The 16,014-nt window shown below is 49.0% G+C and overlaps 1 protein-coding gene across 1 annotated transcript in view; it reads left to right on the top strand.

Annotated features, from left to right (window-relative positions):
• The first annotated feature begins 367 nt into the window (after positions 1-367).
• The window catches only part of ACER1 (alkaline ceramidase 1), a 31,190-nt gene continuing 15,543 nt past the window's right edge, over positions 368-16,014 (top strand). The window contains exon 1 of the mRNA XM_032169423.2: positions 368-524. Within this exon, the coding sequence (XP_032025314.1) occupies positions 432-524 (93 nt within the window). The 5' untranslated portion in view covers positions 368-431. The remainder of the gene's footprint in view (positions 525-16,014) is intronic.

The following is a 16,014-nucleotide window of genomic DNA, read 5'->3' as shown; positions in this document are numbered from 1 at the left end:
TTTGAGGCTGCGGTGAGCTATGATGATGCCACTGTACCCCAGCCTGAACAGCAGAGCAAGACCCTGACTCTAATAAATAAATAAATAAATACATAAATACATAAAAGATAAAAACAGTTCCTTCCCTCCATTGCCCCCACCCCAATTCCTATTCCTGGATAATCTGGATGGGAGGTCTCTTCCCTGCCTACTTCTGTCCCCTGCCCTGCCTGGACAGCACCAACCCCACGGCTTATGCTCAGGGCTGCTGTCACTGCACAGCCAGGCTGCCCTGGTGCAACTGGGGAGTGGCCCAGCAGGTTTTTCCTCTCAGTCTGCCTGCCGCGGGGCACCGGGCTGTCCTCTCCCCGCCTCATCAGGGCCCGGCCTTCCGAAGCTCGCCTTCTCCTCTCTGCTGGGCGCATCCGGCTGGTGGTGGCCACTGAGACAAGATGCCTAGCATCTTCGCCTATCAGAGCTCCGAGGTGGACTGGTGTGAGAGCAACTTCCAGTACTCGGAGCTGGTGGCCGAGTTCTACAACACGGTGAGTGCGCGGGTGTGTGAAGGAGTCTCTCCAGATGCCAGTTCGAATCCTGGTTCCTCCCCATACATCCTTACTGGGGAATCTTGCTGGAGTGGTTCACCTGTCTCAGCCCTAGTTTTCTCGTCTATTAGCCAAAGAATGCCAGCTTTCATTCATTTACTTGTCTTTACTTGATGCCAGGCTCTGTGGTAGGTTTTGGAGACACATCGGTGGCCAGGAAAAGAACCGGTCTCTGCCTTCCCTAAGCTAACGCTGATGTGACTGCAGGCATTTGCAACTGGGAGCAATGGTGCCTTCTTGGAGAGCACAGAGGCAGCTGTGGTAGGGGGAGGCAGAGGGTGCCCCTGAGCCAGAGGGGGTGGGCCAATCAGGAAAGGCTTCCTGGAAGAGGTGATTGTGTCTGTCTTGTTCGCAGCTGTACCCTCTGACCAACTCGTCCCTGTGTGCCTGGGACTATCCTGGTTTCAGTATTTAAAAAGTTTCACCTCTTGGCTGGGCAAGGTGGCTCACGTCTGTAATCCTAGCACTTTGGAAGGCCAAGGTGGGTGGATTGCCTGAGCCCAGGAGTTCAAGATCACCCTGGGCAACATGGTGAAAGCCTATCTCTACTAAAATAAAAAATTAGCCGGGTATGGTGTCAGGCATCTGTAGTCCAAGCTACTCAGGAGGCTAAGGCACGAGAATCGCTTGAACCCAGGAGGCGGAGGTTGCAGTGAGCTGAGATTGTGCCACTGCACTCCAGCCTGGGTGAAAAAGTGAGACTCTATCTCAAAAAAAGAAAAAAAAAAGTCCCACCTCCTGGGAAACTCCTCAGTTCTGGACCTTCTGGGGTGGTCTTTTTCCCTGTTAAAACACCACATGGGAAGTGCTAAAAAAAATCATGGATGTACCTAGCGCCATGGCTCATGCCTGTAACCCCAGCAATTTGGAAGGCAGAGGCAGGAGGATCACTTGAGCCCAGGAGTTCCAGACCAGCGTAGGCAACATAGCAAGACCCTGTCTCTACAGTAAGTTTTTAAAAATTAGCTGGGTGTGGTGGTGCGTGTTTGTAGTTCCAGCTACTTGGGAGGCTGAGGTGGGAGGATTTCTTGAACCCAAGAAATGGAGGATGCAGTGAGTTGAGGTCATACCATTGCACTCCTGCCTGGGTGACAGAGGGAGACCCTGTCTCAAAAAAAAAAAAAAAAAAAAAAAAAAGGCCGGGCACGGAGGCTCACGCCTGTAATCACAGCACTTTGGGAGGCCGAAGCGAGCGGATCACCTGAGGTCAGGAGTTTGAGACCAGCCTGGCCAACATGGTGAAACCCCATCTCTACTAAAAATACAAAAATTAGCCAGGTGTGGTGGCAGGCACCTGTAATCCCAGCTACTTGGGAGGCTGAGGCAGGAGAATGGCTTGAACCCAGGAGGCAGAGGTTTCAGTGAGCCGAGATCGTACCATTGCACTCCAGCCTGAGGGACAAGAGCGAGACTTCGTCTCAAAAGAAAAACAAAAAAAAAAAGAATGCACAAATGATCACGGCATTTAGCCAAAGCTTAAAGCCAAAGATCAGTGCAGCTATGCCATGCCCATACTGGGTGCTGGGAACACAGAGGTGTTTGCCTGGAGCCCTGGGGATGATGGGATTCAGGCATAGCGCTTAGTTTTTTTTTTTTTGAAATGGAGTCTCGTTCTGTCGCCCAGGCTGGAGTGTAATGGCACGATCTCGGCTCACTGCAACCTCCGCCTCCTGCGTTCAAGCCATTCTGCTGCCTCAGCTTCCCGAATAGTTGGGATAACAGGTGCCCACCACCACGCCCGGCTAATTGTTGTATTTTTAGTAGAGACAGGGTTTCGCCATGTTGGCCAGGCTGGTCTTGAACTCCCGACCTCAGATGATCCGCCCACCTCAGCCTCCCAAAGTGCTGGGATTACAGGCATGAGCCATGGCGCCCAGCCTCGTAGTGCTTTGTTCCATGCCCTGCACATAGCCCTTGCTCGGTGAGCAAAAGAGTGCTTGCTGGCCGGGTGCTATGGCTCACACCTGTAATCCCAGCACTTTGGGAGGCCGAGAGGGGTGGATTATGAGGTCAAGAGATCAAGACCATCCTGGCCAACATGGTGAAACGCCGTCTGTGCTAAAAATACAAAAAATTAGCCAGGCATGGTGCTGGGTGCCTGTGGTCCCAGCTACTCAGGAGGCTGAGGCAGGAGAATCACTTGAACCCGGGAGGCAGAGGTTGCAGTAAGCCAAGATTGCGTCACTGCACTCCAGCCTGGTGACAGAGCGAGACCTCATCTCAGAAAAAAAAAAGTGCTTGCTGTGTACTAGGCATGGCCCTAAACATTTTACATGAAACACCTCCTTTAATCTGCACAGTGACATTGGGAGTTAGATGCAATCTATATGATATAGACTTCATCCCATTTTCCAGGTGATGAAACAGGTGTTCAAGGAGTTTGAAGGCTGTGCCCAGGGTCACCCTGGTTATTAGAGCCAGGATTTAAACTTGGTGAGTCCAGGAGACTTTTCTGGGAGGAGGGTCAGAGGCTCAGATTCAGGATGCTCAGGTCGCTCTGAGCCTGTTACCTTTGACCCCGGGGCTTCCCATACCTGGGAAGTGGGATTATGAGACTCCAGGATCCTCAGGGTCTCACTGATTCTTGCTCTTCCTTAGCCAGAGATATGGTTTCCGGTCCTCAGTAGTCCCACCTGTAACATGGGAGGGAGCTGAATGATTGGTCCGCAGAGGCTAAGATGTTGGGTAAGGGCTCTAGAGCTCTTCTCTCTGGAATCCCCAGCAGCCACTGTGGTCCAGTGTTCTGTTTTCATCCTGCACCCAGATGAGAGCCCCTGCAGAAGGCACTGAGAGGCTGGGTGTGGTGGCTCTCACCTTTAATCCTAGTACTTTGAAAGGTTGAGACAGGAGGATCACTTGAGGCCAGAAGTTCAAGACCAGCCTGAGCAACATAGCAAGACCCAGTCCCTACACAAAATTTAAAAACTAGCTTTGGGCTGGGCACCACTGGCTCATGCCTGTAATCCCAGCATTTTGGGAGGCCTAGGCAGGTAGATCATTTGAGGTCAGGAATTTGAGACCAGCCTGGACAACATGGTGAAACCCCATCTCTACTAAAAATACAAAAATTAGCTGGGCATGGTGGCGCACGCCTATAATCCCTGCTACTGGGGAGGCTGAGGCACGAGAATCACTTGAATCTGGGAGGTGGAGGTTGCAGTGAGCTGAGATCACGCCATTGCACTCCAGCCTGGGTGACAGAGCAAGACTCCATATCAAAAAATTAAAAGTTAGCCAGGCGCAGTGGCTCACGCCTGTAATCCCAGCACTTTGGGAGGCCGAGGCGGGCAGATCACGAGGTCAAGAGATCGAGACCATCCTGGCTAACACGGTGAAACCCCGTCTCTACTAAAAATACAAAAAATTAGCTGGGCATGGTGGCGGGCACCTGTGGTCCCAGCTACTAGGGAGGCTGAGGCAGGAGAATTGTGTGAACCCGGGAGGTGGAACTTGCAGTGAGCTGAGATCGTGCCACTGCACTCCAACCTGGGCGACAGAGCAAGACTCCATCTCAAAAAAAAATTAAAAATTAAAAAATTAAAAATAAAAATAAAAACTAGCTGGTAGGCTGAGGCAGGAGGATTGCTTGAGTCCAGGAGTTTGAAGCTGCAGTAACCTGTTACTGCACCACCGTATTCCAGCCTGGGCAGCAGAGTAATATCCTGTCTCTAAAAAATAAAAAGCACCTAGAAAGGGCTGATTCAGGTGTGTCCTGAGCCTGAGTATAGCTGTGTGTTCTTATCTCAGGCAAAATTGTCCCTCCACTGGATTCTCCTGTAGCCTGTCCCCAAATAAAATAAACTGAGCCACCTGTAGCTACCAGGTAAGGCTGCAGTTGTCAAACTCCTCTGATCACGACACCTATTAGGAAAGAAATTTTACATCATCATCACCCTGTACCTGCCTTTCCAGATGTGTATCATACAGAAACAAAAGTTGCACAAAACGAGACTTACCCTTCCCTAGTACAAACACACCTGGAACTATTCTATTCTATTCTATTCTATTCTATTCTATTCTATTCTATTCTATTCTATTCTATTCTATTCTATTCTATTCTATTCTATTCTATTCTATTCTATTCTGTCAAAAAGCCTCTCTCCAAACAGGTCAGGGGATGAGGAATAGAATCAGAGTTATGTGAGAAAGGGCTTCCCCAAGACCCTCTCCTCCAAAACACTTCTGAGTATCCCAAACCCATAGCTAATAAATCATACAGTTCAAAAGGGTGGAGTGGGTGGCAAATTTTTTCTTTTCGTGTTTATTTTATTTTATTTTTATTTTACTTTTTTTTAGAGACACAGTCTCACTCTGTTGCCCAGCCTGGAATGCAGTGGTGCCATCATAGCTCACTGCAGCCTTGACCTCCTGGGCTTAAGTGATCCTCCTGCCTCAGCTTTCAAAGTAGCTGGGACCACAGGTGCATGCCACCAAACACAGCTAATTTTTAAATTTTTATACAGATGGGTGCTGGGCACAGTGGCTCACACATGTAATCCCAGCACTTTGGAAGGCCGAGGCGGGCCAATCACTTGAGCGCAGGAGTTCAAGACCAGCCTGGACAACACGATGAAACCCCATCTCTATCAAAATTACAAAAAAAAAAAAATTAGCTGGGCATGGTGGCACGCATCCATAGTTCCAGCTACTTGGAAGACTGAGGCAGGAGAATTGCTTGAACTTGGGAGGTGGAGGTCACAGTGAGTGGAGATGGTGCCACCGCACTCCAGCCTGTGCGACAGAGTGAGACCCTGTCTAAAAAAAAAAAACTGTTTTGTATAGAGATGGGATCTTGCTATGCTGCCCAGGCTGGGCTCAAGTAATCCTTGTGCCTTCACTTCCCAAAGTGATAGGATTACAGACATGAGCCACTGCACCCAGTGCCAACCTTTTCTGTACAGGGCTAGCTAGTAAATATTTTTGGCTTTTTTTTTTTTTTTTTTTTAGACAGAGTCTCACTCTGTTGCCCAGGCTGGAGTGCAATGGGGCAATCTCGATCTTGGCTCACTGCGACCTCCGCCTCCCCAGTTGAAGCAATTTTCCTGTCTCAGCCTCCCGAGTAGCTGGGACTACAGGCACCTGCTACCACGCCCGGCTAATTTTTGTATTTTTAGTAGAGATGGGGTTTCACCTTGTTGCTCAGACTGGTCTTGAACTCCTGACCTCAGGTGATCCACCCTCCTTGGCCTCCCAAAATGCTGGGATTACAGCCATGAGCCACCACGCCCGGCCAATATTTTTGGTTTTCTGGGCCATCCAGACTCTGTCTCAACTACACAACTGTGCCACTGTAGATGAAAACCAGCCACAGATAATATCTAAATAAATGGGTGTGGCTGTATGCCAATAATTTTTTTTTTTTTTTGAGATGGAGTCTCGCCCTGTTGCCCAGGCTGGAGCACAGTGGTGCAATCTTGGCTCACCACAAACTCCGCCTCCCAGGTTCAAGCGATTCACCTGCTTCAACCTCCCGAGTAGCTGGGATTACAGATGAGCACCACCATGCCCAGCTATTTTTTGTATTTTTAGTAGAGACAGGGTTTCACCACGTTGGCCAAGCTGGTCTCGAACTCCTGACCTGGTGATCCACCCACCTGGGCTTCCCAAAGTGCTGGGATTACAGGCACGAGCCACCACGCCCGGCCAATTTTTTTTTGATTGACACTGAAATGTGCATTTCATATAATTTTCACATGTCACAAAATAATCTTTTAATTTTTCAATCATTTGAAAATGTAAATATGATTCTTAGCTTGTGGGACACATGATACAAGGCAGTGGGCTGAACTTCGCCCACAGGACAAAGAGTGTTTATTTATTTTATTTTATTTTTTATTTCTTATTTATTTATTTATTTCCAGACGGAGTCTGGCTCTGTGGACCAGGCTGGAGTGCAGTGGCATGATCTCGGCTCACTGCAAGCTCCGCCTCCTGGGTTCACACCATTCTCCTGCCTCAGCCTCCCGAGTAGCTGGGACCACAGACGCCCGCCACCACGCCTGGCTAATTTTTTGTGTTTTTAGTAGAGACGGGGTTTCACCGTGTTAGCCAGGATGGTCTCGATCTCCTGACCTCGTGATCCGCCCGCCTCGGCCTCCCAAAGTGCTGGGATTACAGGCGTGAGCCACTGTGCCTGGCTTTTTTTTTTTTTTTTTTTTGAGACAAAGTCTCTCTCTGTCACCCAGGCTGGAGTGCAGTGGTGCAATCTCGGCTCACTGCACTCCAGCGATTCCAGGTTCAAGCGATTCTCCTGCTTCAGCCTCCCGAGCAGCTGGGATTATAGGTGTGCACCACTACCCCCAGCTAATTTTTGTATTTTTTTGCAGAGACAGGGTTTCACCAGTTCATCCAGGTTGCTCTCAAACTCCTGACCTCAGCTGATCTGCCTGCCTCCATCTCTCAAAGTGCTGGCATTATAGGCATGAGCCACTGCGCCCGGCCTGCTTTCTTGCTGCTCTGTTTTTGAGGATGCAGAGCCCAGCCACTGATGGTCAGGGTTACAGAAGCAGGAAACACCCAAGCACTCACCCCAGGTGTTTGGAGACTTCATAGAAAAGGACATGTAGGAGGTGGGTTTTGAAAGATGAATAGGAGTTTGCCAAGTGGGGTAGGAGTTTGGGGAAGGATAGCAGGAGAGCGGGGAAAGATGTGCTCAGTTCTGGAAGTCAAAGAGGAGCTGGTCAGATTGAGAAAGGCGAAAGTGTGTTCCTGTAGCTACAATGTGGGGAGAGATGAAGACGTAACGGTTTGCATGCTTGGTTAGAATGTTGGAAATGTATCCTGTGTTCACTGATGGACTCATTCATTTATTCAACCAAAATGCTATAAACCCACCACTGCTGGATGATCCTGGGATTCCAGGGAGGAGGCTCAGTGTCCCCAGGTTGTAAGAGACCCAGAATTAGAAACAGATTTCTTCAGCCCCATGGTTAGCTTGAGGTGGAGAGAGGAAGGGGGTGCCAGAAGCAGGTTGTCAGAGGAATGGGGCATAAGGTCTCTGCTTGCTGAATGGGGAAAGAACATCAACAGTGCTCTGGGGGCAAGTCCGGTGGCTCACACCTGTAACCCCAGCACTTTAGGAGGCCGAAACAGGAGAATCACTTGAGCTCAGGAGTTTCAGACTAGCCTGGGCAGTATAGCAAGACCCCATCACTACAAAAAATTAAAAAAAAATAGGCTGGGTGCGATGGCTCACACCTGTAATCCCAACACTTTGGGAGGCTAAGGTGGGTGAATCACGAGGTCAGGAGATTGAGACCATCCTGGCTAACATGGTGAAACCCCTCTCTACTAAAAATACAAAAAATTAGCTGGGCGTGGTGGTGGGTGCCCGTGGTCCCAGCTACTCGGGAGGCTGAGGCAGGAGAATGGCGGGTGAACCCAGGAGGCGGAGCTTGTGGTGAGCCGAGATCGTGCCACTGCACTCCAGCCTGGGGAACAGAGTGAGACTCCATCTCTAAAAAAAAGAAAAGAAAAGAAATATATATATATAGCTGAGCATGGTAGTGCACACTTGTGGTCCCAGCTACTCCGGAGGCTGAGGCAGAAGAATCGCTTGAGCCCAGGAGTTCAAGGCTGCAGCGAGCTATGATCACACCACTGCACTCCAGCCTGAGTGTCAGAACCAGACTCTGCCTCAAAACAAAACAAAAACAAACCCAACAACAAAAAACAAACAATACCATGGAAACCAAGTCTAAGAAGAATGAGTAGATGTCCTCTAAGGCTTTGAATTTTGTTTGTTTGCTTTTTTTGTCTGTTTGTTTGTTTTTGTTTAAAAATGGTTGGTGTATTCATGTCACACTTAAACCCTCTCAAAGCCTCAGGAGCCATAGCCAGGAGACTCACAGTTTTTCAAAGTAGAGCTGTGCCAGTAGAGGCATGCTTCAGAGATCCAGAGGCTTAGGGCACCATCCTTGAGAGAGCCTTGAGATAACTGAACATCCTTAAAGGTAATTTCTTTTCTGTGACATTTTACCTGTTCCCTGTTTGTTTGTTTTAGCGACTGGGTCTTGCTCTGTTGCCCTGCCTGGAGTACAGCGGTGTGATCATAGCTCACTGCAGCCTTGAACTCCTGGGCTCCAGTGATCCTCCTGTCTCAGCCCCCAGAGTAGCTGGGATTACAGGCATGAGTCCCCACACCCAGCTCAAGGGTTTGGAGGCAAAGGGAATAGCATATGTAAAGGTCTTTGTTGTTGTTCTTGTTGTTTTGAGGCGGAGTCTGGCTGTGTCACCCAGGCTGTAGTGCAGTGGCACGATCTCAGCTCACTGCAACCTCTGCCTCCCAGGTTCAAGCAATTCTCCTGCCTCAGCCTCCTGAGTAGCTGGGATTACAGCACCTGCCACCGTGGCTGGCTAATTTTTTCTATTTTTAATAGAGACAGGGTTTCACCGTGTTGGTCAGTCTGGTCTCGAACTCCTGACCTTGAATGATCCACCCACCTCAGCCTCCCAAAGTGCTGGGATACCAGGTGTGAGCCACTGCACCCGGCCAAGGTCTTCAGGTGGAACAGCACAGCCTGGCAGGAAATAGTGAGCAGCTTGAAGTGGAGTCCAGGGGGAGTCTCCCCAGTCGATGAGGTAGAGACTGAAGGGTGAGAGAAAGGACTGGAAAGGTTTTCAGGAGCCAAATTGGGAATGTCAGGCTGAGGACTGTGTGCTCTCTCCTGAGAGCCCTGGGGAGCCATGGGGTGGCTTTTGAACAGAGGAGAGTCATGATGTGGGGTCAGCTGGGGCAACCGGTGGCATTTGGCAGATGGGCAGAGAGAGCCAGGAAGGGTCATCCAACAGGAACAGAGGTCAGTGGTGTGGGAGGGGCAGCTCGAGTAGGGAAGGGGAAGAGGTCCAGGTGTGGGCTCCCTCAGTTTGCTCCTGCTTGCATTGGCCTGGTGGCCTCCAGGTTCAGCCTTCTTTTGGGTTGATGACAACTTAGGAGAGTTTCTTTCTTTCCTTCCTTCCTTCTTTCCTTCCTTCCTTCCTTCTTTCCTTCCTTCCTTCCTTCCTTCCTTCCTTCCCTTCCCTTCCCCTTCCTTCCTTCCTTCCTTCCTTCCTTCCTTCCTTCCTTCCTTCCTTCCTTCCTTCCTTTCCTGCCTTCCTTCCTCCCTCCCTTTCCTTCCTTCCTTCCTTACTTCCTTCTTTCCTTTCCTTCCCTTCTTCTCTCTCTTTCTCTTTCTTTATTTTGTTTTCTTTTGAGATGGAGTTTCGCTCTTGTTGCCCAGGCTAAAGTGCAACAGTGCAATCTCTGCCTCCCAAGTTCAAGAGATTCTCCTGCCTCAGCCTCCCAAGTAGCTGGAATTACAGGTATGCGCCATCACACCTGGCTAATTTTGTATTTTTTTTTTTTTTAGTAGAGACAGGGTTTCTCCATGTTGGTCAGATTGGTCTTGAACTCCCAACCTCAGGTGATCCGCCCGCCTCGGCCTCCCAAAGTGCTGGGATTACAGGTGTGAGTCACCTCGCCTGGCAGAAAGTTTCAAATGGTGCAGGTGGAAGTTTCAAGGTCCCCCAGGTCCTGGAGGCAGTGAGTTATGATCACATCACTGCACTCCAGCCTGGGCAACAGAGCGAGACCCTGTCTCTAAAAAAAAATTAAAAAGAGGCCAAGTGTGGTGGCTCATGCTTGTAATCCCAGCACTGTGGGAGGCCAAGGCAGGCAGATCACTTGAGGTCAAGAGTTCCAGACCAGCCTGGCCAACATGGTGAAACCCCATCTCTACAAAAAATACAAAAATAGCCAGGCGTGGTGGCGCACACCTATAATCCCAGCTACTTAGGAGGCTGAGGCAGGAGAATCGCTTGAAGCCAGGAGGTGGAGATTGCAGTGAGCTGAGATCACACCACTGCACTCCAGCCTGGGTGACACAGCAAGACTTGGTCTCAGAAAATAAAAATAAAAAGAGAGAAATGAGATCAGAGTCGGGAGGGGGTGGAGGGGAGGTAGTCTGCAGTGCCACCATCTCCAACACTCTCCTCACCTCCTCTCCTGAGTCTCCTTGAGGCCGGCCTCTGCAGTGGGGTTCCAGTCCCAGCTCTCCCCTGAATGCTGTGTGACCCTGGAGGAGACCTGCCCCTCTCTGAGCTACATGTAATGGCAGGTCTCATGAGCTCTAAATTACAAGTATGGATGTGAGATCCACTCATGCCTCCCTCTTCTGCTGTCCTTCTTATCAATATCCACAGCAAAAACAATTAATTATTGGATGCCTCTGGTGTGACAGGCCCTACCAAAAGCAAGATGGGAGGGCAGGAGAATGCTTCTCTGTATTAGTCCATTTTCACTCTGCTAATAAAGACTTACCTTTATGTCTGGGCAATTTGCAAAAGAGGAAAAAGAGACTGGGCAATTTATAAAAGAAAGAGTTTTAATGGACTTACAGTTCCACATGGCTGGGGAGGCCTCACAATCATGGTGGAGGGCAAGGAGGAGCAAGTCACATCTTACGTGGATGGCAGCAGGCAAAGAGAGAGAGCTTGTGCAGGGAAACTCCCATTTTTTTGTTTTGTTTTTTGTTTGTTTGTTTTGAGACAGAGTTTTGCTCTTGTTGCCCAGGCTGGAGTGCAATGGTGTGATCTCCGCTCACCACAACCTCCGCCTCCCTGGTTCAAGCGATTCTCCTTCCTCGCCTCCCAAGTAGCTGGGCTTACAGGTGTGCACCACCACACCTGGCTAATTTTTTGTGTTTTCAGTAGAGATGGGGTTTCTCCATGTTGGTCAGGCTGTTCTCGAACTCCCAACCTCAGGTGATCCACCCACCTTGGCCTCCCAAAGTGCCGGGATTATAGGGATGAGCCACCATGCCTGGCTGAAACTCCTGTTTTTAAAACCATGAGATCTCATGAGACTCAGTTGCGGTCAGGAGAACGGAGCAAGACAGACCCACCCACATAATTCAATCACCTCCCTCTGGGTTCCTTCCACAACACGTGGGAATTGTGGGAGTTACAATTTAAGATGACATTTTGGTGGGGACACAGCCAAACCATATCATTCTCCAAAGAAGAATCCTTTGCTTTCTTGTTGCTCTGTTTGCAAGGAGCTGAGTCTGGGGTTGAGGTTGCAGAGCCCAGACACTCAACGATTGTGGCTACAGGAGAAGAAAACACCCGAGGAGTCAGCCCACGTGTTGGGAGGCTTCATGGGAAAGGGCACCCAGGGTTGGGTTTTGAAAGATGAACAGGAGTTTGCCAAGTGGGGTAAGAGTTTGGGGAAAGATAGCAGAAGAGAAGAAAAAGATGTGCTCGAGCCCTGGAAGTCAAACAGGAGCTGCTACATATTTCTGCTACATATTTTGTCTTTCATTTACATCCTTAGATCAAAAGCATCCTTTTAAATAGCTGCATAGTATTTTACTAGAATGTATTCAGCCCCATGCACCTGGGTGACAGTGTTACAGTTTCTATTTTATTTATTCATTTTTTATTGCAATTACAAATGACTTAGGGATGAATTTGTATATAAATCTTGTTGACCCAGGGAAGGCAGATGCCGTAAGTTGGATAATTACATGCATGAAACCAGTGATCTAGCCCATGATACTCCCAGGAAAGATAGGTTCCTCTGGACCTCCTTTCTCCTTTGAAGAAAACAGGTGTTGGTGACCCTTCCCTGCAAGCATCCTGGGGCTGATGGAGGGGTTTGAGTTGTTGGGACAACAACTTCTTCTTTATTCAACAAGAATTGCGGGAGCACCAGGCTCTGTTCTAGGCTCTGAGGACACAGCAGTGATCCAAGCACCAAAACTCCCTGCCGGCCAGGTGCAGTGGCTCATGCCTGTCATCCCAGCACTTTGGGAGGCCATGGGGGGCGGATCACCTGAGGTTAGGAGTTCGAGACCAGTCTGGCCAACATGGTGAAACCTCGTCTCTACTAAAAATAATTTAAAAAATTAACCAGGTGTGGTGGCACGTGTCTGTAGTGCCAGCTGCTTGGGAGGCTGAGGCAGGAGAATTTCTTGAACCCAGGAGGCGGAGGTTGCAGTGAGCTGAGATTGCACCACTGCACCGCAGCCTGGGCAATAGAGTGAGACTCTGTCTCAAACAAAACAAAACAAACAAACAAAAAAACCAGCAAACTCCTTGCCCTGGTGGGGCTGATGTTCTGGGGATGGAGAAACAGAAAATAAGCCAAAGTCAAGGCTACAAGATGCCAGGCAGTGGGACATGCCAAGGAAGAAAAACTCACGCATTCACTCTCTTTTTTAAAAAAATGTATTTTGGCCAGATGTGGTGGCTCACACCTGTAATCCCAACACTTTGGGAGGCTGAGGCAGGTGGATCACTTGAGGCCAGGAATTCAAGACTAGTCTTGCCAACATGGCAAAGCCCCATGGCTACTAAAAATACAAATAAATAAATAAATAGACAAGCATGGTGATAGGCGCCTGTAATCCCAGCTACTCAGGTGGCTGAGGCAGGAGAATCGCTTGAACCCAAGAGGCAGAGGTTGCAGTGAGCCAAGATCACGCCACTGCACTCCGGCCTGGGCGACAAAGCGAGACTTGTAAAAAAAAAAAAAAAAAAAAGGGAAAGAAAATGTTCTGGAATTAGCTAGTGTGATGGTTGCACGCCTTATGAATATACTGAAACCCACTGAATTGCATAGTTTAAAAGAGTGAATTTTATAGTATGTGATTTATGTCTCGATTTTAAAAATAGGGATGTTAAAAAAAAAAAAAAACCCACAGCTCTCGGCACATCCTAAGCACTGAATAAATTGTAGCTATTCTTATTACAAGTGAATACAGCACCCAGAGATGTGAAAGTGACATTCATTAATTTTATTAGGTATTTATTCATTTCATTGAATAATTAGCACCAACTGTAATCCTCATAAAATCCTATGAAGTAGGTACAATTATGCTCCCCATTTTACAGATGGGGAAATCAAGGCTCAGAGAGGGTATATTTCTTTCCTAGGGCCACACAGTATGCAAATTACAATCGCACAAAAGTTGCAGCTTCTTAAAGAGCCTGGTCCTAGAGTCTCTCCCTTAACCATAGTGCTGTGAGACCACTTAATTACCGGTGATTAGGAATTAATTGTGTGCATTTTGGATGGCACAGTGGCTCACACCTATAATCCCAGCACTTTGGGAGGCTGAGGCGGGCAGATCACCTGAGGTCAGGAGTTCGAGACCAGCATGGCCAATATAGCGAAACCCCGTCTCTACTAAAAATACAAAAATTAGCCAAGTGTGGTGTCGCACACCTGTAGTCCCAGCTACTCAGGAGGCTGAGGCAGGATAATTGCTTGAATCTGGGAGGCAGAGGTTGCAGTGAGCTGAGATTGCACCACTACAAGCCAGCCTGGGCGACAGAGTGAGATATATGCATTTTAATTCATGCAATTAAGTCTTGTGCTGTGGCCGGTGCACACTTCATCCCTCCAACATTAGCAGGCATGTCTGGAATGAATGCAGGTGGCTCTCCTCAACTGGTGACAGAGGCCAGGTGTGGGTGCTGGGAGGGAGTTTGAGCTTTGGCAATGAGGACGAAGAATGAGGAGATGTTGGAGATGTATTCAACAAACTTTTCTTTCTTTCCTTTTTTTTTTTTTTTTTTTGACAGAATCTCGCTCTGTCATGGGGGTCGGAGTGCAGTGGTGCGATCTCGGCTCACTGCAGCCCCCACGTTCAAGTGATTCTCCTGCTTCAGCCTCCTGAGTAGCTGGCACTACAGGCGTCCACCACCACACTGCTAATTTTGTATTTTTAGTAAAGACAGCGTTTCTCCATGTCAGCCAGGCTGGTCTTGAACTCCTGACCTCAAGTGATCTGCCCACCTCAGCCTTCCAAAGTGCTGGGATTACAGGCATGAACCACTGCGCCCAGCCCCTTCTGTATTATTTACGTGCATTCTTTTCTACTAAGATGTATTGGGCGCCTACTGTGTGCCAGACAGTGTTCTAGATACAGGGTGGGGAGGGGGCAGAACACACAGAGCCCCCTGGTCCCATGGCACTTAACTCTGTAATCCTCACAGCAGCCTCTGGAAGTAGGAGCAGGAAAACCGGGCACAGGAGGTCCCCTGCTGTTCTGACTGTATACACCCCAAAAAGGCAGGGACTTTGTTTTCAGACACTGGTATGGTCCTTGAGCACATAGTAGGTACTCAAGGGATGCTTGGACAAATGAATGAATGAATGAATGAATGAATGAATGAATGAATGAACGAATAAAGGGAGGGAGGTGATGTCACCTGCTGGAGCTGGGACCAAGAAGGTCCAGCTCACTTGTGTCCAGAGTTCAGGACTGGGCTGGCTTTAGATGGGATCCCAGACAGGTGTCTTCCCTGCCTGGAAGAGCCTGGGTGGGGTGAGAAGCAGGGAACGTGGGGGCTGAGCCCCGGAAGGCAGGGAGGGAGATCCTGGCATCTGGGCAGTTTCTGATGTTACCGGAGACTCTGGAGCCGGTCGGGGCCCTCCATTATTCAGTATCTCCACCCACAGCTCTGTCCTCCTTCTGAGCGCTTAGGGATACTGTTGATAACTCCTGGCTGGACTCTGCTGGCCCCTAAGCTTGGAATAACGATACCCATAACAGGCCTGTTATTATTATTATCTTCTTCAACAATAACAACAGCAGCAGCCCCAGCTATTTTTTGAGCTCATACCACATCCTGGGCAATGCACTTCTGCAATGCCTCATCTTGTGCATGGCCAGCATCAGCCTGCAAGGTACCATTAATGATGTGCCCTGCTTTTACTGATACAAGCAAAGAGAAACTAAGAGGCATTAGTCACAGGGCCAGGCAGCAGGGGAGCGCCCTCTTAATCACCACCACCCATCTAGTCTTTCCACCTTTGTTTTCTTTTTTTTTCTTTTTCTTTTAAAGTCGGAGAGAGATGAGTTAGGAATAATTTTATTTTTATTTTTTATTTATTTATTTATTTTTTGAAACGGAGTCTTGCTCTGTCGCCCAGGCTGGAGTGCAGTGGCGTGATCTCGGCTCACTGCAACCTCCGCCTCCTGGATTCACACCATTCTCCTGCCTCAGCCTCCCAAGTAGCTGGGACTACAGGCCCCCGCCGCCACGCCCGGCTAATGTTTTTTGTATTTTTTAGTAGAGATGGCGTTTCACCGTGTTAGCCAGGATGGTCTCGATCTCCTGACCTTGTGATCCGCCTGCCTCAGCCTCCCAAAGTGCCGGGATTATAGGCATGAGCCACCACGCCCGGCCAAGATTAATTTTATAAGGCAAGGTTAAGAGTTTAGATTTTGGCCAGGTGCGGTGGCTCTCACCTGTAATCCCAGCACTTTGGGAGGCCAAGGCGGGTGGATCATGAGATCAGGAGATCAAGACCGTCCTGGCTAACATGGTGAAACCCTGTCACTATTAAAAATACAAAAAAATTAGCTGGGCGTGGTGGCGGGCACCTGTAGTCCCAGCTACTTGGGAGGATGAGGCAGGAGAATGATGTGAACCCAGGAGG

Source organism: Hylobates moloch, unplaced genomic scaffold (assembly GCF_009828535.3).
Source record: "Hylobates moloch isolate HMO894 unplaced genomic scaffold, HMol_V3 SCAFFOLD_12, whole genome shotgun sequence".
Taxonomy (NCBI): Eukaryota; Metazoa; Chordata; class Mammalia; order Primates; family Hylobatidae; genus Hylobates; species Hylobates moloch.
The sequence above is the reverse complement of the archived record's forward strand: the minus strand, read 5'-3'. Positions and strand labels throughout refer to the sequence as shown.